Genomic DNA, 23363 nt, shown 5'->3' with positions numbered 1-23363 from the left:
ATTCGCACTTAAAGGGACACTGAAGTGATATGTAAACATTGCGGGATTACTAGCGCAAATTGTAGTCCGGAGTCCCCAGGCCATGTTTCGACCACTCTAGGCGCGTTTACGCGATTTTATTTAGTAGAAAAACTAATTCGAAAACGCTGTCCTCCTCTCTTTACGCTCGCCCATTTTCTGTGGCGTTTTCGTGTGACGTCAGGAGGGGATGAGCTGGCAATTGGCTGCGCCACGGCTGCGCTACTGCACGGCTCCCCGGCCGACAGAGTCAGTCGGCCCAGCGTTTCGTCCGCCGGCCGCCGGCAGGTCGTCGCAATCAAGGAGGTTAAAAAAAATTGCTTGGTCGCAATTCGTTCGCTTAGTTGAAACGAAGCCAGGACACGTTTGTGAATGGAAGAATGTGCCTTTCTTTACTTGGTTTGTTTGTACACTTTATCTAGCTCCAAGTCAAGTTCGCTTCACAGAAGTGCTGCACAAGCGCACATGCGACGCTTCGCTGACTGGTTCGCCAGTAGGAAAATATAAGGCCTCTTGAAGGCGGGAGAAGAGTCAGCGAAGTCAATATAGGTACTAAGGAAATAAAATCAACTGATATTTTTACCGCACAGCGTAAAACTAGGGCGCGGGAAACACTTTTTTGCGCTGGGCGAACAAGCACAGCGGTCAGCAGCACGACTACGCATCTGCGAACGCTTTTCCGTCTACGAAATGCAATTGCTAGACGTGAGCTACTGTGGAAACTCGGGCGACGCTTACTGCACGATCGCAGTACAACAAATAGTCACCTAAGCTGCTTGAAATGCCAAAACTAAATAAACGTATAAACCGGTTATACAATATATACCCTATATTAGCAAGCCATTCGCGTCCCGCTCCGTGGCTCAGTAGTCTGGGGTGCTGGGTATGTCACCGCAAATGTTTTGCAAGTCACGAGTTCGAATCCCCGCGGGTACGTGCTTTTTTTTTTGTAAGTTAACTTTTTTGTTTTCAGCCGATGTTTTCTATTGAGTTCACCTTTTTTTGGGCCGCAACGTTCATGGCTACACGAACTAGGTCACAAAACGCGCGCAGGCTGGCACATGCATGGCGCGCTAGCGAGTTCTCGTTGGCGTGCTGTTGCCATAAGCACCGACTGCTTGCAGGCAGTGGGCACAGGCCAGAATGAACAGACCCTTGGCCTGGTGCGAACACGCTTTTTACGATACAGGCATGAGGGAGGCAAGCTCCAAATATGGGGGAAAAGCGCATGACATTTGGGCGTCTGCGGGTACGCGGAGGGCGTTCATGCACTGCGTAGGTCTCGGCTAGTGAATGCTACGACTACAAGCCGTCCTAGGTGGCTTATCTGTATGCATTTTTACAGCTGAAAACATGGCAGAAGCGCGGTACGATGATTACTGAGTCATTGAGACTGCCCATCCAACAACGCCACCGGTTGTGTTTTACAGAACCGAAACCGAAACCGAAACTTGTTTGGTTGCTCACCTTGGGCATCGTCCAATCACGGTGCCCGCTCCTCCTAACGTCACAGCTTTAGTTTTTGCCTGCCGATCAGCTGATCAGCAGCCGATCATCCCCGCAGCCTCCCACGTATGCGATATGCGCCGCTGGGTCACCTCGGGCTACGTGACTCGTCTCGCGCCCGGCGAAGAGGAACGGCGCGTTCGCCGTGGATGAATGCCACGTTCACCCAGGCGAACGCCTGGCCTCCTTCTGTGAGTGTCGCACGGGACCGAACGGCTATGAGCCGTGGTCGGCAATGCAGCTACATCAAAGGTTAACCAAGCGAAACCAAGACTCAACCAGACTAAGCCAAGCTTTTGCTTTGCATATCCAAGGTTAGCTGAGCCAAGCAGCAGCAATTTTTTTGTTGCTTACGGCTGCAGGGATAAGTAGTGTGTATTTTGTGTGAAAAACAAACAAGCATGCTTGGATTCATATTTTAGAGAGACCGACTGCCTCTCGAGTGGCTTCGCGGAGTGGCACATTCGTCAGCGCCATTAGGTTGACGGGTCCGCAAACATCCAAAACTTGGTGTACAGCGCTCATTTATATATTGAATCATAGCCAAGGAACGTAGGAACAACTTGTAAATCAGAATTCTTAACATAATTTTTAGGCTCACTACAATCGCCTACATACGTTGCGTGTGCATACTTTTTCGTGCATTTTTTTTTCTGATTAGTAAAATGTGCTGTTGGGCTGGTTTGGTGCATATTGCTTCAAGAAAAGGAGCGCTGAAACCAGGACAGGAAAAACAAAAAACGACGTCTCGTCGTTCTTCGTTTTTCCTGTCCTGGTTTATAGCGCATCTGTCTCGTCGTTCTTCGTTTTTTTCTGATTATTTGACCAATAAGCTGTAAATAATTGTACCTTTCACAAAACTGCTGTTGTGTGTTCGGAAGAGCAATAAATAAGCTGCAATCTCAAGCAAAGCAATACTAAATGTGTCCACTAGCTACAGAAAAAAAAATAGTGTTGTGGAAGCACTCAAGATTGGCTGTTTTTCCACCGTAACGAAAAAGTTAAAGTTTTATTTACACATGCGAAAGACGTTTTCTTTTGATTTTGATGTGGTTCAATCCAATCGTATGCACGAACATAGCGTGGTTTTTGTTTCATGCGAACGTTCCTCAGCTCGTGCGGCGCGGACACAAAAGACATCATCAAATAGACCCGTTACACCTCTTCGAAGGCGGTTTTCCCCAAAATGACCTGAACTAAGCGGCCCGTGCGCGGGGCTGATGTGTAAGCTAGGGGTCACTAGCCAACAGGATTTATTGTCTCCCTTTCCTCGATTCCGCGACATGAGGCGCTCGACCATTCCTATCTGAATAAATTCATTCATTCATTCATTTACAGAAGTCTAATTACCTGGCTGCTTGCATGCAGACATCTTTGCGTGCAATGAACCCGATACAAGAGACGAATTCATCGCAACTGTTCTTCTGTGAGACGCAAGCGTATTGAGTTAAAGGATGTTGTGCCTTACATGCATTCTTACATCGTGGCGACCTTTAGCTACCAATTTTCAACTCATTTGCCTGTTCCCTGCGCTGGTATGTGAATGTTTTGAGGCCACCCACGCGGCCCTCATAACCGTCACCAAAACAAGCAAGCATACGACCTTGCGGTGACAGTGTAAGCAACGGCATCTGAAATGCTCATAACAATATCGCCCATAGCTCTCTAACAAGCACTTCATTTTCGTCCTTCTTTACAGCCCCGACTCGTACGCAGTAGCATATTTGCGTTCCCGCTCAGTCGACGATATTCCTTCGAAACGTGGCGTTTTTTATTCGGTTTCAAAAGCCGCGGAAGACGGCCGGTAGCGGCGGCCGCATGATCGAGAGCACCGTGCAATCGCGCCACCCAAAGCCTGGTAGCACACACGCAATGGCATATCGCGATAGGCAGGCAGCACCACGAGGCAAGAAGGTTATCTTGCTCCGTGACGCAGCATCAAATGCCTGGTCATGCATGCCCCAGTGCCCGCGCGGCTGCGACTTGGAAGTTGTCTTTTTCTGTCATTTTGTTTTACAACTGGCAGAATGTTCTGGAAGGCGATAGCGATGTAAAGGAGTGGAAGGGTAGGCGGTAGCTGACCAATAGCTGCGCTCTGTAATGCCGGGATAAACGCATTTTAGAACGAGGGGCACGCCATCTTGCCCGCCTGTTGCCATCTTGCCCGCCTGTGCCATTCACCGCTCCCAACCCGGCTCGCTCGGACGTCAGACCTGCGCAGGCTGCTTCGCGGACAACTCTTCCAAGCGGTGAGTTCCGTGGCCAAAGGCCCGGGGCGACGTGCGGCGTACCCACGAAACCGGCTTTTGTCTCGTTTTTTCGCGCCTTTTGCGCATTTGGATTAAGTTTCAAACCGGGCGCACATTCGCCTTGGAGCCGAACGTTTCGTGGGCCGTCGCGACACAGGGACTCCGACTGTCACCAAAGCTTTGCGGTGCGCGTTAGTGAGGAGCCCCGCCGACCACGCCCCCCCGCAAACACACCGGGTGGTAGCAGACACTTGCCTTTAAAAACAACCGAACGTCCCCACGCTGGTTACCGTTGATTTCTGTGTGCTCACCCTCGTTCAAAGTGCGAGAGAAAAGTTAAAGGGAGATCCGAATGGTAAGTTTTAAGCTTAAACTGATTTTTTTTTAATCGCGGGGGAAACGAGGCGGCTGTGTATGGGCGCTACGTATTAACTAGACGCACTATGCATTCGCAACGGTTCAAAAAGAAAATCGTTGATCTTTGCAACGTCCACCCTTACTGATATGTGAAAGAAATGTTCTGGAACTCGAGAAACCACATCTCTGGAACAAATTTTTGGCCGGTGGAAGGAGCAGCATAGTCCCTAGAAGCCTCGCCAGCTTTAGCGAGACTTGCAGTAACGATTGCCGAGTGAAGAAAGCAAGGTGCTGGGGACGTTCTGATTTGAGGATCATTGGAAGACGCCACCCTTGTCATCGTCAACCTGTTGACCGCCCTTGCTGGATGAATCCAACATCATCCACATCCATTTTTGTTTTAAAACTTTCTCATCTTGGCGAGCCCCGAAGTTTACGCCCCATAAGTTAGCACTGCAAGTACGCATTGGTCGCTACTTTTTATTACGTCATAAATCTTCCAGAAAGCACCCCAGAAGTGATAACTTTTAGCATTTAAGCACCCAGGTTAGGAGGATGGCTCACTGCTGTGCTATTTAACATTGACTTCGATATCTTCGTAGTTACATTTGAGCCTAGGACTGAGCTAACTTATGCAGTTCCTGAAACTTTCATTTGAATTCTTCGATGAGTTCACTGAACATGTCCAAAAATCTCAAAAAGCTCAAGTGTCTCCCATTCGCTTGTATTCCTGGTTCCCCTGCCGTAGCTTACGAACGCCTCCTTAATAACCCTTTGTCATGCATGGTGGCTATTGAGCAACTGATGTAAGAATTGATGTTATATTAGGTCATGATTTGTTGAACCGAGACAGGCGTCCCAAGAAATGAATGAGGGGAAGCCGTACTTTAAAATTTGTGTTATAAGCAAATAAGGCAGCTTTTGTTACCGAACAAACTCCTTGATAACTATAAATGCTGTAGTCTTTGCATTAAATGTTTGTTTCATTTTATGTATGTGTCTCTTGAGATTTGGTGGCTTTGACAATAACCATTTAAATGTTCAAATGACCGTGTTCTGACAGGCGTATCAAGAAAAATCATAATCTTAAATGACGTTTGCATGGATAGTGCAATGATGCATTCAGGTGGACCATGCATAAAGTTTTTATTGTCTAATAATGGTTAGCTGCAGCCTTTAGGAGTGTGACAGCGTTGTTAGGCATTGGGAAGTATGTAAAACACGGGCTGAAAAAACAAAACACATTTATTCCGAAGCAGATGACTACTCACAAAAAATGAAAACCCTTAGTGGGTAACAGAGAATGGCTGTTAGGGGGCTGATGATCTGCATACACAAGTCAGTAAAACCTTGTGGAGAAGTTCACTTTTAAACTGCACTTCTGCATGAAAATGCAGACTCCTCCCGGACTGTGTTGGCTTTAAACATTTCAGTAAATCTTTTTAGTTATTGAATGACCAAACAATGGTTTTTGTCGTTCTTTGGCCATTAGTGCTCTTGCGCTAATAAAGTACCCATACTATTACTACTACTACTACTACTAATTTTATTGGCCAACTTGTCTCGCCTCTGGCAATTGCTAGAGGGTACCATTGCTGAGAGAAATCGCTTTCGTCGCTGCCTCTCAAGTTAAAGCAATACATTCTATCGCACTGACTTCCCCCCGCAGGCATGGCAGACGGCGCAGTGAAGGTCGCCGTCAGGGTGCGGCCCCCCTCTCCCCAGGAACAGAACCAATGTGCGGAAGGCTCCATCGAGGTGCTTCCGGAGCAAGCACAGCTCGTGGTGGCTCATGAGTACGGATTCACTTTCGACTACACCTTCGACACCACTGCGACGCAAGAGGATGTCTACACCCGCTGCGTTGCCGACCTGATTGGCAAGGTCACAACTGGTGAGTCGCTATACATTTGGAAAAGTGGACAACGTCAGGAGGGAGAAGCATTCAAAATGGTTAACTTTTGTATAAGTGAATAAGCTCTTCCACTTATACAAAGTGAATAAGCTTTGTGGAATCTCTGACAATTGAAACATGTATATACCATGGATTTTTAAACCGAAGTAGGGGCAAACAAAGACCTGCGACTATCAGAGATGGCTCGAGAGGGATCCACGTGGTGAAGGTGGTGTCACTATGGCAGGGCAGGTACCTTGTAGCATGGCTAATAGGAGAGAGAGTAACAGCAAACACTGTGGGCTTGGTAGTGCCACCGTGTGGAGTGCCCTGATAAACGCATCACACCCCTTAGTCAGTCCTTGGATCTGTTTCCCCTGGCAGCTGCCCACTTCTGCATGCTGGATACCTCCTGATGTTTCCTGCATGTGGACAAACCTTTAAAAGAGTACTGAAAACAAAAATATTATGTTCCTTTTTTATAGCTTTTATTGACACTTAATGGCCTGGAGAACTCGACAAAGCTCTTGAAATACTTGAGCGCGCAATAATTACATTGAACGGCCTGAAAATCGTACGTTTTGGTTTTCTGTGCTTCCAGCTTGGAGGGCGCATATGACAGAACCACGGTTTTGTACCGACAGAACCTCACCTGTATGAACCTGTATCACAGAACCTTACCGTTTTGTACCAGTGGAGGCATTGTTTCGATTGCCCCGCCTCCAGAGAATTTAGGCCTACCATTGCGCCGTAAATTTGATGAATGCTTTCAATAAATGTCCTTATGGCAACTTTTATGGGTCCTTATGGCTCCTTGCCCATGTGTGGAACTTTATTTTTGGCAAGAGTGCCTTTCTGGCAAGCGGTTGTGCCTCTAGCTCAGTCTGCGTGCATCAGTTCATGAACGCACTAGTGCCCAGTCGCCACTTGCCGGGCCATGCGTGAGAAGTGGTGTCACCTCTTTTCCCTACAACTAAGTAATATCGCGCCGGTGTCCATTTCCTGCGCACCGCTCCACATGCTGTCCTGCCGGCACGATAAATGAGATCGAATTGATGTTCCACACATCGCAGGCTGCTCATGTTTTAGCTTGGGTATTCTGTTGAGTAAAGGAACCAGAATGTAACAGTATTAATATCGAAAATTGGTGTCAGCACCCCTTTTTCTGGCCACCCGAGACACTGCACTTTCCTGTCTGCGCACCATTCTTTTCCAAATGTACTGAGATCAAAACTGTTAATAACGCACGAACACCTAGCCATCGATACGTGCAGCGCAGCCGGCTGATAGCCACTGGCGTGACCAGCGAGATTAGTGGACAGCGCTGTGGCAGCTAGGCATGGGAAAGATATTGCGGATGCTTCCGCGCTTTGACATAAACAGTTCCGGACCACGACAGCTGCCAGCACCTGTTTTTGAATTTATCTTCTGCAAATAACTAGTGAAGTTTTGATCTCTTCTTTGGCACGGTTCTTTGGCACAAACAGTTATTATCAGCGCCTTGAAGTTTAACCACTCATGCTCAATCATGTGAATTGGTGGGGACATGCGTGTGGCTTGACACTTCGTGTGTCATTTTTTAGAGTAATCGCTTGCAGTATAATTCACGCAGTCGCTCCCTTTATTTTCGCACCCAATAGCACGACCAAGACCCGTGCTGCATGGCTTTCATGTGTCTGGCTGTCACAGCGCCATCCACTAATCTTGCTGGTAACGCAGGTGGCTATCAACAGGCATCGCTCCACGTATTGACAGCCTTGCATTCGGGTGTTGTTGACAGTTTGACCGCTGTACCTTTGTGAATGAGCACTGAAGACAAGGGAGACAGCAAAAGAGAAAACCAGGAGTTTGACTCGGCTACTGCAGTGGAGGCATAGAATAGTTGTGGAGAAGGTACAGTGACAGTTGATAGTCACTGGTGTCACGCATTCTAGCATATCATCCATGCAAGTGAAATAGCTGTGGACAGATGTGCGCCGTCCGCTGACGCCATGTAGCTTTCTTCTTCACTGTCGTCACTGTCGCAACCTCTTGCTCACTTGCACAAACAAAAGGCGTGAAGGTTGATCAGCTCGTGCGTGTGCACGCGTGCTGAAGTCACTGGGGCTAGAGAGAATTCATGCGCACTCAAACTTCTGTTAAACTACAAAAAAAAATAAACGACGCAAGCACACAAAAGGGGCTACAAAAATGCTCTCCGCGGAGCTGTACAACCCAACAATACGACTCACTGCCTCCCAGGCATGTCCTGCATGGGCCAAGGACTAATAGTGAACACTTCGGACACTAACCCTTGGCATAGACTTTAAACTACATGCTTACCCTAGACGGGGCTTTGACACTGCATGCTAATCCTAGGTATCGCCTTGACAATACACGCTAACCTTAGGCATTGCCTTCACAGTACTGTTCGACAACGACAAAGCTCGACGACGATACGTCGGCTTCGCTCGGCTACTTGCTTATGTTTTTGGGACTGGCTTGCGGAGTTGAGATGTTCTAGCGGTTCGCGACGATGATCGAGGAGATTCTGGATCCTCCGTGCAACTGGTCGTGCCACTGTGAACCTATTGATCGGACTTCCGCTAAAGAATTTTCACCCCCAGTACCCCCAGCTACTTGCACCTGGTATGAATTCCAAGCAGCTTCCCTCGTTCTGGCCTGCACGTGTCTTTAAGCTCCTGATGAGCCCACTGAAAAGGGAGCCCAGCGGCTACGCTGTCCCCAGTTGGCCCTACACTCCTCTCGCTTGCAAAAAAAAAACGGGCTGACTCATGTGTGAGACGAGGGAGGAGCAACAGAAAGAAAATGGCCGCCCCCGGCGAGGGAGCTGCAGTGGTGGACGCCTAAACGAATAAATTGAGCGCACTGGCCAGGTGTTCGTGACAGTTTCTTGCACGAAAAGTGCCTGTACTTTCAAGACGCATGTATTAGCCCCAGCAGTTGTCATATTGTCTTCCTCCCTCTCCCGCAGGCTACAATTGCAGCGTGCTCATGTACGGCCAGACGGGCTCGGGCAAGACGTACACGATGGGCACCAACTATGGCCAGAGTGAGGTGGCCGCTGCCAACCCGGGCATCATCCCCCAGGCCGTGCAGGACCTGTTTGCTGTCCTGTCCCAGCAGCAGGGCTGCTGGACGGCCAAGGTGTCCTTACTGGAGATCTACAATGAGAACGTCTTCGACCTGCTGGCAAACCCCAAGGAGCGGGAGGCCATCCCCATCCGAGAAGTGGGCAAGGTCATTGTGGTGGGTCTCCTCCTTTTGTCATAAATTGGCTAGTGTTCACCTCCTCAGTCGCCTTCTTCCTTGGTAGCACTCAAGTGATGTCCTTTGCACCAGTACAATTGGAGTGCTGAAGCCCGTTTTGTTGTACAACTAGGGTTAAAAATTGGCAAAGCTTGCACTAAGTTGTGCAAGGCTTGAACTAAAGCTGAGCCAGAGGATTTCTTTCTATGTATGCACTGAAGGACACACCACCACACATTGCATTAGGTTTGAAATTGTTTATTTAGCTGTTCCGTCGTTGCTTTTCACTGTGGTAGTAGTAGCGATAGTCATGTCCATCTGTATCGTTGTCTTCCTCGTGCATGACTGGTGGGCCTGGATCGTTTCATCCGCAGGCTTTCACATTTCACGTGCTAGAACCGGCGAGAACTGGCTTCGTGAACTGGGCGTCTGTAGCTCGCCCTTTCTTGTGCTCCCCCCTTGAGGCATAGACGCCCATGAACTGTTTTCTTGGTATATTTTTGCGCCACGCGCAAGCCTGGACTACGCCACGCACTCCTCACAAGGGGCGTGCTCACGTGTGTGGTAATCAGTTGAAGTAACTATGACTTTGTGTTTTTTGGTACCGTTGCACACATTACAGCCAGAAACGACAGCTCTGCTGTTAGAACACTGGCACGGATACGAGGCCACATCCTTGTAAACAAAAGTAGTTGTAAAAGACCTGCATGCTATCTATAAGGTAGAAGAGCTTGCGGCTGGAAGTTTCAACTATTAACACAGCTTCTTTTTTACGCAGCGGCGGTGTCTACTAGTTGGAAAGCGTGGCATCAACTTTTGAGTGGCTAGTACAGTAAAATACCGCAAGCTTTCAGCTCATTTTTTTGGACCAGATTCACTGTTTATTCTTCAGTCAGTGCATTGCCCACGTAAAAGGACTTTGCATAAACACCCACGTGCTTGTGGAGATGCAGCCCGGTACACTTCTTTGGCGCGGGTGACATGATTGAGTGCTCAAATGCAGCGATTAAAGGCGAGGGTCCCTGGGGTTTCTCGTTGGTGCAGCTGCCGGGGCTGGTCAACCAGCAGGTGGGCGGTCCGGAGGAGGCCCTGCAGTGCCTGGAGCAGGGCAGCCGCAACCGCAGCACGGGGGCCACCCTGCTCAACAGCTGCTCCAGCCGCTCGCACGCCATCTTCAGCATCCACCTGCAGGGACACGTTCAAGGGTGAGGGAGGACGGGCTTTTAGGGGCGGAGCCCCTCAGGGTCTTGGGCTGTTGCCGTCTCCTGTCGTTGTCGTCGTAATCGTTCTCATGTAGTCATGGTACTGAAACATTGGGACACTCTTTTACGCTTCACGCTGAAACGCTTCGTAACGCGTACTGAAAAAATGCCGGGACATTCGTTTACACCTCGCGCTAGAGAGCTTCGTGCTTCAAAGACACGAGACTTGTGCAGCAACACTGTATACCTCTACCCCCAATGGTTTCATCTCTGTTGGCAAAAATGCCAAGGCGCCAAGAATACCCCTATAGACTGCATGCTTTGCCCCTCCCCAGGTTTCACGTTAGTGGAGATGGCCCGCAATTTTTTTTTTTTAATGAAACTGGCCAGGTTAGCCTAGCAAAGACGCGTATCTTACTATGCCTGGTGGATGAAAAAATTGACACTTAAATGAATTACCAGTTAGATGAGGATGTGCTTGCATGTGTGGTTATTTAGAGACACTAACGTAATCCTGTCAATTCAAGAAGTCATCAGAGCTTTGGTCGCATGGAATGAATGTTTCAGACTCGTCTGGGGGCCTAATATGTTACTCGGTTGTAATCTTCCAGTAAGTGACTGGTTCAAGGACACTATAAGGGATGCACTAGTTGCTGAAAACCACACGCATTTACATTTCAGGTAATCTAAACCTCCACGTTTGTCACGGACTGGGGAAGTGCCCTGCTGCAGCTAAAACTGGGAGTACTCTGTGAAGCTACATTGAGCCACATGTTGTGTAGAGCCACTTCATCATGCTTGGCGTGCCCGTGTGACATCAGAGATGACTTGAAAGGGGTCTGTAGAGTGAAGCGACACGCACTGGTGTAACATGATAGCCCACATAGATCGCCGAATGCTGCTGGCAGTTTTTGATGCAAGAACTAAAGCATCTTTCCTGATGAAAAGGTGATGTAATTTTAATAGGTCGTGCACCCTCGGTGCCGCAGTGTCTGCCTTGACATTTCCACTTATACCACTGAAGTTCTATGGGATGGTGTGCCTGTGAGGTGTGCTCAGGAGGTGCTTTGCTGGATTTTTCCTCTTCATTCACTGTCTCCCTTGCTCTTCAAAGCAGCAGCCCTTTTGGTTGAATGGACCTACTCCTTGATACAGTGAGCAGTATTATGAGTTGTATTACAAACCTGGTCTTACAAGGGGAGATAAGGTGTTGTTTGGTGGAATAGCAAGGGAATTGGGATCTTTATACCCAGGAGTGTACTAAAGACCCTCATACGTTATCTTTGCTGGGATTGTCTTTTTTTTTTCTGGGCCGCTTTGATGGAACTCTCTCCTGATGTGCCAACATTTGTATTCCAGGACAATGTTCACGTCAAAGCTACAGCTTGTCGACTTGGCTGGCTCAGAGGCTGTCAAGAGGACCCACAGCACTGGAGACAGGAGGAAAGAAGGTGCAGAAACAAGAGGGGGCATCATTCATGCGCCTTTTTCTTTTTTTTCCCCGGTACCAATGACACAAGAGAAGAGGAGCATATGATAATCCCACCCTTTTTTATTACCGTACTTACCCGATTCTAACCTGCACTTTTTTTCCGAAAAAATAGGCGGAAAAGTCGCATGCGCGTTATAATCGGATACGAAACCGAAACTGCCGAAACAGCGGAAATTTTGTCCCACCCATCGTCATCGCCATCTCAAGATGGCGCCAACTTTCGGACCATCCATGTTTCAGACGCAGGAAACCTAGGCTTTTCTATTGGCGTTCGCACAAATCGTCAAATTGTTCCACTTGCACGCTTGATACAGCAATGGCAGCAGCAGCAATGAAGGTGCACCGCTTCCCCGAGTGGCTTACGAGCGGCTTCCATGCTTTCAAAACGAGCGGTCGGCTGAAGCGTGCCCCTCTGGAGAAGCTTGCGGGATAGGCGTGCGAGGTGTGGACCACGATGCCATCGACCATAGTTGAACGTTAGTTCAGTAGTGTGGCATCGCTAACGCGCTTGGCAGCACCAAGGATGAGATGTTGTAGTCAGCAGAAAGCGACGAGGAGTAAGATGAGAGATTACTTCGGGAAATAAATCGCCCGTTTCTCTCGCATTCGTTTTTCTGGGTCACAAAGTTCTGTGCGCGTTAGAATCGAAGGTGCAAGTTGTTTAGGTTTTTTTGCCAGAAAAATCGGGTGCGCGTTAGAATCGGGTAAGTATGGTAGCTTAACAAATTACCCACCGTGGTGGCTCAGTGGCCAAGGACGCAGGTTCGATTCCCGGCTGCAGCGGCCGCTTTTCTGATCGAGGCAAAAAGCGTAAACATCCTTCATGTGTTCGAGATTTTGGCGCACGTTAAAAATTCCCATGTGGTCAAAATTAATTGGGAGCCCTCCACTATGGCACGCCTCATCGTTTGTGCAGCATCAGCGCGTTAAACCTCATAATCAGTCAAATCTAATGAAGTGAATTAACTGATCAGTCCGCCTTAATGAAATAAGAATACACTCCTCCATTGGCCAGTTTTCATGGTAGGACAGGCTACTTCAATTGATAGTGCCACTAACCTATACTAGCTCATTAGTAGATGGTGCCTACACATAGAAATAATTAGTTGCAGAGGTGAAATTTGTGGGCATACAATTTCGGCTCCACATTAGCTTACACTGCACACTTTGCCCGTTTCTATTGCTGCGCGACATATGTCTGCACGCCTCCGAGAAATCAAAAACCTGCATGCTGTTGCTTTGTTGAGCATCCTCACCTTCATTTGAGAACCCTGAACAAAATGCTGCTTTATCTCTGTAGTGAAAAGCACCTCTTTTACTTTTAGCTTGCACTTTTCTAAGGCCTGCGACTGCAGTAGTGAGCCAGGGTGGCTGCGTTCATTTCAGTGCCTGACGGTGGTGGTGTCTTGATGGTGTGAAGCACACTCTTTAGGTCTCGCATGGTCCCTACACACCTATGACCCCGCTCTGTGTTCGAAACAGGAACGAACAACATTTAACCCTCCCCGCCTTTTTAAGTGCAGAGCACTTTAGGGGCTCGCCTTGTCGTCGTAGCTCGCTCACTGGACCCATGGCGTACTGCGTAGCAGAGTCCCGTCGTAACGGCGTCCCACAGAGGCTTCGAAAGCCAAGCGGTTTAAATAATCATACGCATCCGAAACTCTTGAACCGCTGGCGCCTGTCATACATATCCCCAATGTTTAGCACAAAGAAAACTGCAGGTACATTCGAGGCAAAATATTGTTACGTGGCGGCAGAACAGAGATGAGACGAATGATGCGAAGGGGTGAAGCGGTCTATTTACATTATTCACATAGCCGCCATGAAAGAGATCGCGCAACGTGCGCGCCAAGCACTTCGTCGTCGTCACCATCGTTCTTGAATCAAGGCGCTGTGAGGCATTGCCCACCGGAGTCCTGTAACAATATACGTAATTAACCACGAGCACCCATGTTCATTTAGTTAGGAACGCTTGTTTGGTTGTTTTTCACGATAGCAAGCGAGAAAAAGTGGCAGTGCAACGCCAGCACATGCTGGAGAAAAAGCAAGTACGAAAAGAACAGAACTCCAGCTGGCACAGTTTCAGGCAGGGTGTGTGCGAGCACTGCAAAGGTGGGGAAATGTGAACTGCATTGGACAAACCTCCGTTCCATTCAGAGGAGTGAGACAGGGTGGCGAAGAGCGTGATGTGTGGCAGCAGTGAGTGGATAACGGCGCTACAGCCATTATGGTGACTCACTGCTCTGGACTTTCGACAGCTTTGACATTGAGCAGAACGGCTTTAATTTCTCTCTCTCTCTCTCTCTCTCTCTCTCTCTCTCTCTCTCTCTCTGTGTGTTTCAGGTGTCAACATCAATCTTGGCCTCTTGGCTTTGGGGAACGTCATCAATGCACTCTGCATGCAGGGAGGAGGAAAGCCCCAGTTCATCTCGTACCGTGATTCTGCCCTCACACGTCTCCTGCGAGGTGAGCACAATCTTGAGGCGCACAATGAATTTGCACAAAAGCAGACAAATTACGCACCATATTTACACGATATTAAGTCGACTCGAATGTAGGTCGAACCCCAAAAGTTACATCTCTCAAAAAAAAAAAAAAAATTCGAGCACCGCCTAGAAAATTGTATCACAAAGAGAAGCTCTTCCGTCAACCCACACGGCGGCTCTACCATCAAAGATCGATGCTCCCAGAAGAGCCGTGCGCTCGCAGTATGCGCGGTAGATGTTAAAAAAAAACTTTTGTATAAGCACCCAGAATAACCATGCGCTGTGGGTTGAGCGGGAAGAACACATTCGCTGCGAGATGACAACCATCGAAGCAACTAGCAGCGGCCACTGCCGCGTGATACCAAAACAAATAACATGGCGGCTGATGGAAGCGGCCGCGCGCGATTTACTTTTGAGCAACTAGCTAAGCTAATAGGTTTTGAGAGAGGGAGGGCGGAGAGGGGGAGAGAAAAGGGCCCGAATTTGAGCGACTAACCTCCCACCATCGTGTTCGGAAGTGTACTGAACAATGCGATAATGCCGCGAACCATGTATGGGTTTGTTTATTGTTTGTTTTTACTGCCGGGCCACGCCCGGCTGTGTTATCTGCGTTCCAAACGAAGCGCGTCTTCCATTCTTTACTTTTATGCCGCACGGGCTATCACATTCAGATAAGCAGACTGTTTCGCCCTAACGTCACTAGCCCAGAACAATCTTCTGTGATCTACAATGTTCTGGATGTGAATCGACGGTTCCAGAAACACTTCCGCCGAAAGATAAAAGCCTGCCGAGCAGACGCTGCGGCATTCGATCTCCGACGCTCACTTGAGTACGTCACTTTGCTGACTGCTGCTTCGCCGCGTGTGTATTATTTGAGTTGTTAGGGGAGCACAAGTTCGCTTCAATAAACGTGTTTTCTTTCAAGACAACTGCGTCGTCTCTGGCTTCGTGACAATATGATTTGGGCTACATCAGCGCTGCGCATTGAATCAAGGGATTTGGTAATGCTCATTTTGTTTATTAGAGATGAATAAAATGCTTCTTGACACGTTCTTGCACACGATTCGTGCGCGTCGGTGTTGCGTGGGCGACTTTTTCATGCCCGCGTCGACGATTCCGCGCGCGCGGCAACTTCTAAGTTATACGTTGGTACATGGTCGGTATGACATGTGACGAGCGCGGCAGTGGGAGGAGCCTGACGTCTTGCCCCAATGGGGAGGCGCGCTCTTCATGGCGGCAGTTTGAAAGCACTTGGGACAGCCGGCTGGCGCCCCCGGAGATGTTTAGGCTTACCACAGTGGCGGATATACGATTGGCGCTTTCCCTAGCAGCGCGGATGATGCTTTATAGTGTCGTTTTCAACCACACTATCAGCTCCTTTCCTGCACAAACATCTTCGTTTGTGCCTTCAGTGATATTTTAAAGACTGGTTAGAAGCGGTCGCTGGAGCTACGCGCCCCTCTTCGCGGCTGGTGACGCCGCCATGTTGCCACCGCCGATCGCGTAGCGCACAGCATGCGGGTGGTATTCGCGGAAGCGGCAGCGCGGCGCATTTTCGTGAGCAGAAAACGCCCCATGCGGTTCACACTTTAGACCATAATCATGGGAACGAGGGTGCAAAGCTGTCCCCACCTTGTAGCATTTCCGATTTCTCGTTTCTCTTGCCGTTACTAGCGGTAGACGGTTCGATTTCAATTCTAAGTCATTGGATTGTCAAATTTGAAAAAATAGGGTTGACCTACAATCGTGTAAATACGGCACCTATCATGCACTAATGGAGCTCTTTTGAGTTTACATGGGGGAGTAATCGCCTTACATGCAAAAAAGAATCGGCGAACAATGCCAGACTGCTGCATCATTGCAATCATAAGGCAGATCATTCCTTTGGAACTATAGAAGAGCAAGGTGCTACAAGATTGAGGTCCTAAAGAAGTCATCAACGAGAGATGGGTTCTCTTTTCTCACCAATTATGGTGGGGTGTTGCTTGCCTAAAGAAGTTGGGGGGGAAGGGTGCGATGGAATGCTTCACATTTAAGATATGCCAAGCATGTAAAAGGAATCGAGGAGCTGTTGTCTGGTGCAGAGTGCTTCGATACATACAATTTAAGAAACTCGCCTTAGCATGAGCACCTTCATAGTAGTAGTGCCCCCTTTTGGCAATGGATAGGGCATCTATGCAGGCACGAATTCTGTCAGTGAAAGAAATAAATGTTCAAAAGCTGAACAAAAAACATCATAAACCTTTGCTTAGCAGTAACAAGAATTAGGTCCTTCCACTACGGTGAATGTGAGTGAAGCACTCAATAGGGTGGGCAAGTGGCGCTTGGTTATCTTTAAGTTTTTCTTTACCTTTCAATGAATGAAATAAATTTGGCAATCTTATTTCGTCTTTCTTTCACCGTCTTGTTGGGTTTTGGGAAATTGTGTTCCCACAGTGAAATAAAAAAACAATTGACAGCCAGTTTGGAAACTTTGCAATTATTATTGCCCTGTGGCGTGTCTTCCCTTTCCTTGCGTTTCCACCCTAGACTCTCTCAACGGCAGCAGCTTCACAGTGATGATTGCCTGCATCAGCCCGGCCATCGGGAACATTACGGAAACGGTGAACACCCTGCGCTATGCGGACAGGGCTCGGCAGATCAAGACAAAGCCCGTCATCAGCAGAGCCAACAACAAAGGTGCGCTACTTGTCATGCCTACCATTCGGGTGTGGTGACTGCAAGGCTGTGCAGTTGAGGTGGCTAGTTTGACTGAGCTGGGGCAACAATCATTTCTGCGCCTCCTGTATGTGACATAATGGGCACGTTAGAGGATTCCATGTGACGTATCAACTCGAAGCCTTTCACTACAGCATGCCTCACAGACTATTACGGGGCAATTTGGCACATTGATGGCAAACTTTCAATGACTGCCCAGAGGTTGAGATGTTACACTGCTGTGCAGAGGGTTGCTAGTCATGTAGCTGTTAACCGCCCTTTCTCGAGTTATGTCTCAAGATGTAATTGTTTTTAGACCAAGACAACCGCTATTTCTCTTCGATACCTCCAGGTAACGTGCATGCAGAAATTTTGTGGAGAGCTGTCTAATTGCTGATGCTTGGAACCGTCTTCTTCTATAAATTTTATTATTGCGTGGTAACTTTTATACTTGACATTCCTTGCCAGTGTGCTAACAGTTATGCAGCTGTAATTGTGCACAACTGCATCGTGCCTTTAGTTGTAGAACATAATGTACACCTGGCACCGTGCAGAGATTTGCTTGTACAGACGTAGTCATCGTCATAATCGTGGTGCGCTCACTGCTAGTAGAATCGTGATTCTCTTCTTCACAGGGATAGTAGTGGGTTGGTCAGTTTCTCATGGGGAACATGTTCTGTCAGCTGCTCGTTATTAAAAAGCAAGTGGGAGGGGAAGATGTTGCGTATCAATGCACATGTCATCATATATTTCTCCTATTGTGCAGTGAAGCAAACTTTTTAAACCCATGGTGGTGCCACAGGTTTAAAATGATAACTTTGTGTGTAGCTCTGGAAGAGAGCAAAACGACATGCAGTGCTAATAAAGAAATGTGGATATGCTTTAGCTGTTGTAAAGGGTGTTAGCTGTAAGAGACTAGCTGCATGTAGTGAATGAATTGGAGTATTGGTGCCAGGGCGTGGGAACAAAAGTACTTTTTATGTTCTGGTTTTTGTATTGCTCCTAGTAGGATGGTTCAGTTCTGGTTTAACGCCCAATTAAACAAAAAAATAGTAATCTCGAACGGTTTGAACCATTGGACGGGCAAAAAATAATAATAGTTTACGAAATATCAACAAATGACTTCTTTGTTTTTCTCACCAAACTCAAAAACACGAAAATTCCACTGCGATGGGTAGCGATAATGCAGCTCAAATTAGAAATGCGCATTCAGGGATATGCACTGGATGCATTGTGAATTTAGTAATTAGGACAAAAATGAGTTTTTGCAATTGAGAATAATTTGCGCATAATACCTAAAGTGTGCCTTGGTGCAAGGTTATCTCATGAGTGGGACATAAACAGGTGCACTTGGTGACTTAGGCACCTATGGTCTGATGAGACAAAGTTTAGTGCTAAGTATGCCAAAAGCTACTTGTGCCAAAGCACAGATTTTTGTGTAGCACTCACATTTTTCTGCTCAGAACTATGTGTAGGTGTCCCTTGGAAGCCATAACCTGTGTCAATCATTTTCAACAAACAAGCAGTGTTGAGTGGGCCTAGCAAGGTTGTCAACTGAGACTGCTCTACATTCGCAGTTTCCGTCTCTGAAAAGTGCCTCCAGAGCATACAGCTAGGGTAGACAGGCTTAACACTCTTAGGTGGAATACATTGGGGTGGGTTGGCGTACGGCTCAGTAGCAATATGACAACATCAATAACTGTAAGGTCAACCTTTTGGGTTTGCTTTAGAGACTGAAAAAAATATTACATTTTCTTTTCGCTGTTTCCTCCCATCTTTTTTTGTGTGTTTGCATGCGCGTGTCTGCATTCACACGTGCATTTTTTTTTTCAGTGGTGTTGGAACACCCTGATTTGTAGGTTTGTACATACAAAGTTACTGCTAAGCAGGTGCCATCTGGTACCAGAACTGGAGGCACAGCAGGAGAGCATCATGGGCTAGGCACTACGCGAATGTAGTAAACTGAGAGGTGAAAGACCGACAGCCTCGTGATTGTCAGCCTTCTAGCAGCCTTCAGAGGTGTGCTAGTAGAAACATTAGCCTCCAGGGTGTCCCTCCCTTCTTGCATCGGTGTCCTCTCCCTTTGCAGAGAACCTGCCCTCCCGCAGAATGCTGGAGCCGCCACTGCTGCCACCCACACCATCCCAGTGGCAGAGGACGCCGCTGGGCGCCCATGTTCATCGCCGGTTGCTTCCGGGTTCCGCCAGAGGGCAAAACGTTGCTGCTGCCAGGCAGCTGAAGAGCACGCTGCTGGGCTCGCACGCGGAGGAAGATAGCGCCGCTCCAGTCGAGAATGCCTCCTTTATGAGCCTGTCCCCCGTACGGCCAACCCTGCCCCTGACGTGAGTGCAGCTGCAGCTACGTTACTTCGCTGCCACTGTGCTTGACAGCTGAGGAAACCAATTCTCAGATGCCAGGGTCAAGCATGTTGTTTGAACAGGTTACACGGTAAAACCAGCGCACTGTCATTGCATTACCATATTAGCACAATTGTAATGCGCACCCTTTTTTGCTAAAAGTAGCCTTCAAATTTGTGCGTGCATTACAGTCGGGTGCAAAACTGAAATCGGCTTCAAAGCGTCCAGCGCATAGCCATACAGACTAATACTCCTGTCACACGGGCACTTTCAATCACGATTGAGTCGATCCGGATCGAGCTCAATCTGGATTGGGCGCATTCTACATGGCAGTTTCAATCGCGATCGAGCTCGATCCCGCTCGAACTCAATCCTGGTTTCTCGAGCGCGATCGAGGCTTCCAAGCACGATCGAACAAAAGCGGCGATACAGTCAAAACCCGCGATAACGAAATCCCGCTGGTACGAAATTCCCGCGGCAACGAAATATTTTCGGATCCCCGGCAAACGTCCATAGACGCCCGTGTATTTTATATCTCGCGGCAACGAAACGTTTTTGGAAACTGATTCCGCGTTAACGAAATTCGGTGCAAGTTTGGTCGGCATTTTACCTACCCATTGGAGGGTAACTGTATCCGAAAAGTGCTCAGTGCATTTTTTTTGGACTCAAAGTGCGTAAACTTCAGCCACAGCACGTTTGCATGGCCGCCGCCATATTTGTTTACAAAAGACCGCGCAGCCGGCTGCGGTGGAGGCAGCCTCGCAGCGGCACCACCAGGGGGCGACACATGGTGACTCAAGTCACGGCTTTGGCTTGGGCTACGCTAGCCCACTACCGCTGAACAGAACGCGTGCGTTTGTTGTTTGTGCGTGGCGATTGGCATGTTTGCTCTCAGTAAGATGCCTTCGCCAGCCCAAAAGTTGAGGTTTTTATCGCTACGAGATAAGGCAGCCATCATCGCCCAAGTCAGTGGCCCAAGGGAGGATAGCGCCGACGAGTTTGGAAACGCCTGCAACTAGCTCAACCATTTTGAAAAGCAAGGATCCCACCAGTTTTCAATGGCGCACGTGCGCAAAACAAAACAGTGACAGCTGTGACCTTTCTGGACGTCTAGAAAGCGGTGCTCACCAAGTTTTGTAAACAGTATTGGTGCAACGAGGTGCCACTCTGTCTGGCAAAGTTCGTAAACAGAAGAAGCTGGGCTCCACTTGCATGATCGGACGTACTCGGTGCCGAGGGCCGGGGCGGAAACGTGCAGAGAAGGTGAACCCACGGAATGTTTTGGATGCGTTTGACACTATCTCGTTCTTGGGCGCGCACGACGACTAGCAATGAACCACTTGTACAGTGGTAGCAGAACTGTGACGTTGGCTGCAAGGTAAGGCTCACGAAGTAATATAACCGACTTTAGGAAATAAATTTTTGGTTTGTGGCCAATTTTCCGGTCGTTTATGTCTCATTCTCGCAGCAACGAAATTCCCGCAAAAGCGAATTTTCTTGCTTTCCCCGGCGGTTTCGTTATTGCGGGGTTCGACTACTCTCATCCCCGCTCAGTAATGACACAGAAGGTGAAAACTTCAACTAATGCCACAAATTGTGTCAAATAACTTAACCCAAACAAGCGTGCGGTAACATTTCCATAGTTACATATACCTATGACCGCGCGAAGTTACCAGACGCCGGCCGCAAGTACATCGTTAGCGCCATCTGGCGTACACAAGTGCAACCGGTGCAACTTCTCGATCGCGATTGAAACGGGCCGTGTAGCAGCGGCAGTACGTCGAGCACGCTCGAAAACTCGATCGCAATTCACTTCAATCGTGATTGAAAGTGCCCGTGTGACAGGGGTATAACTCCTCCCGAAATCCAACTCAATCCAATGCAAGACAATCTGCTAGCATCATGTGGATAAATTTTGGCATACCTATTCCTTAGTGGGCATACCACAGCCACCTGTTGCAAATGTTTACTTTTAAATTATTTTTCAAAATAAATTTTTTGTTCGGATTTTCATGAGTAAACTTTCCTGCATGTTACAATCAGGGGCACGTTAGAATCGTGCAAATACAGTAATAAGGGCCAGTTGGTTATTGAAACATGGCACATATTGAAACAGCAAGGTAAGGAAGAGAAAGAGGACTCTCAGTACTAGCGCTGGTCCTGTGTGTCCAACTTCTTAAGTTTCGTACTTACTGCATTTTAATGTTTCACTGCTCCAACACACTGGCCTCCAGCTAATGTGTGAGGCCTGTGCACAAGCATTCAATGTTTCCATGTGCCAGGAAAGAGCACGCCGGAAGGCAACAAAGAACACTTCTGCCTCTTATCCCAAGAACCTTGAAAAGGAAGCCAGGAACGCCTTAAAGTGGGAATTAAACATTTGGGTAGTATATTAACCCAAGCATTAACGGGTTTTTTTGGTGCATGATGAGTTTTTTTTTCCTATGGTGTGTAAGGAGCAAGTGGAGAGCAAAACCAAATACGTCAGTGGTGTGAAAGCAGGAGCGTGAAAATTCTTTTCTTTATGCAACCTCCTCAGCTTACCTGGTGATGAGTGCTTTAAAAAAATTTGCGTAAAACAAATTTGTCATATGTCTCCACCATCCAGCATGTTCGTCCAGGGTGGCTAAAGTGGGAGGAGTCTTCATTTTACTCAAACAAAAATGTTTTATGAACTTAAATCTTCTTTGTGATTGGTTTTAACATTTATTTGCAGCAAACGTTCAGTAACAAATCTTTTGATCCAGTAAGAACAGTTCTCACATTGTTCAGAAGGAGTCAGCAAATTTTCTGCTCCTATATCCAGTTTACGGATTCAGTTGCCATGCTGTTAGGCATATCAGGACATCCAGCATTTTTTTGCCAGCTGCAGTTTACACTTCCTCAAGTTATCGACCAACATTCGTTAATTTTTTTAAGTGTTGTCGACGCACTTAATCTCCGTCCAGCACTCCTGTGCTGCATTAGCCCTTAGCAAGCCATTTATCTGGGACTCAGTACGCTGTAGCTGGCTGCGTGTCAGCCTCTTATAAACCAGATATTTCATCTAAATGTGTGCACTACACGCGTGAAAGAATGGTTTCACAAAGTGAAGCTGTGTTTGTGCGCCGTGCGTTTCAGTCCCCTCGTCGAGCGGCTGTACCAGCGGCTAGAGCCAAAGTTATGCGACGACATCAGCAAGAAGCTGGACAGTTTCATGATGACACATTCACACCTTAACACGACCACCGTTGCCGCACCAGAGCCGACACTGACCGAGGAACAGCAGTCTCTGGTGGACTTGCTTGACACCACGCTGCAAAGACGCAAGCGCAAGACCATGGACTGCACGCCCTCACGAGGTACCTGTGTCGTTGGACACAAACTGATTCATTCGGAGTTTATCCTGGGCCACATGAAGATCTCTGCCATCTTTTTTTTTTCTTTTTTTATCCAAAGCACGTTGGAAGGAGTGGTCTGTAAAGACAGTCGGTGCATCTGCAAACTACAGTGCTGTTCAGTGTTGCTAAAGAAAAGCACCTCACTTGTAGTTTCCTTGCTTGCAGGGCCTGGCTTGGCTTGGCTTGGCTTTAACTTGGTACGCATGGTATGCCTCGCCTTTTGTTTTATGCTTTGTTTTTTCTTCCCGCGACTAGGGGAAGTAGCCACGCCGGTAACTGTGAAGAGAAGGGCGCTTACACGTTCCGGTTCTGAGGCCCGGAGGAGTGGCTCGCTGGGTTCATCGCCTAAACTCGAAGTGTCCAGCAGTTGTCAACAAGACGACACAGTTGTGTACAATGTGGAACTGGGTAAGCTGGATACACTAAAAGTATTCATGTCGCAAAAAATTGTCCCTGACTAGATCGAGGCATCGTCT

General features: G+C 48.0%; 2 protein-coding genes across 7 annotated transcripts in view; both read left to right on the top strand.

Annotated features, from left to right (window-relative positions):
* Window positions 1-23363, top strand: part of LOC144138354 (exportin-6-like) — a 130547-nt gene that overhangs the window by 38189 nt on the left and 68995 nt on the right. The gene's annotated exons all lie outside the window — the stretch shown is intronic.
* LOC144138355 (chromosome-associated kinesin KIF4-like) overlaps window positions 3551-23363 on the top strand; it is a 34495-nt gene continuing 14682 nt past the window's right edge. For 4 of the 6 annotated variants that reach the window (XR_013315872.1, XM_077670596.1, XM_077670598.1 and 1 more), the window contains exons 1-10: window positions 3551-3773; window positions 5800-6024; window positions 8999-9273; window positions 10318-10478; window positions 11835-11926; window positions 14311-14433; window positions 16983-17132; window positions 19240-19492; window positions 22628-22848; window positions 23143-23295. Coding sequence is in view for 5 of the 6 variants with exons in the window: in XM_077670596.1 (XP_077526722.1) it covers window positions 5802-6024; window positions 8999-9273; window positions 10318-10478; window positions 11835-11926; window positions 14311-14433; window positions 16983-17132; window positions 19240-19492; window positions 22628-22848; window positions 23143-23295 (1651 nt within the window). In the remaining variant the exon portion in view is untranslated. The remainder of the gene's footprint in view (window positions 3774-5799; window positions 6025-8998; window positions 9274-10317; window positions 10479-11834; window positions 11927-14310; window positions 14434-16982; window positions 17133-19239; window positions 19493-22627; window positions 22849-23142; window positions 23296-23363) is intronic. The other 2 variants (XM_077670595.1, XM_077670594.1) reach the window with 2 other exon arrangements.

Source organism: Haemaphysalis longicornis, unplaced genomic scaffold, assembly GCF_048455015.1.
Source record: "Haemaphysalis longicornis isolate Haplotype H1 unplaced genomic scaffold, Haemaphysalis longicornis Haplotype H1 scaffold_5, whole genome shotgun sequence".
NCBI lineage: Eukaryota > Metazoa > Arthropoda > Arachnida > Ixodida > Ixodidae > Haemaphysalis > Haemaphysalis longicornis.
This window is presented reverse-complemented; position numbering and strand designations above follow the sequence as displayed.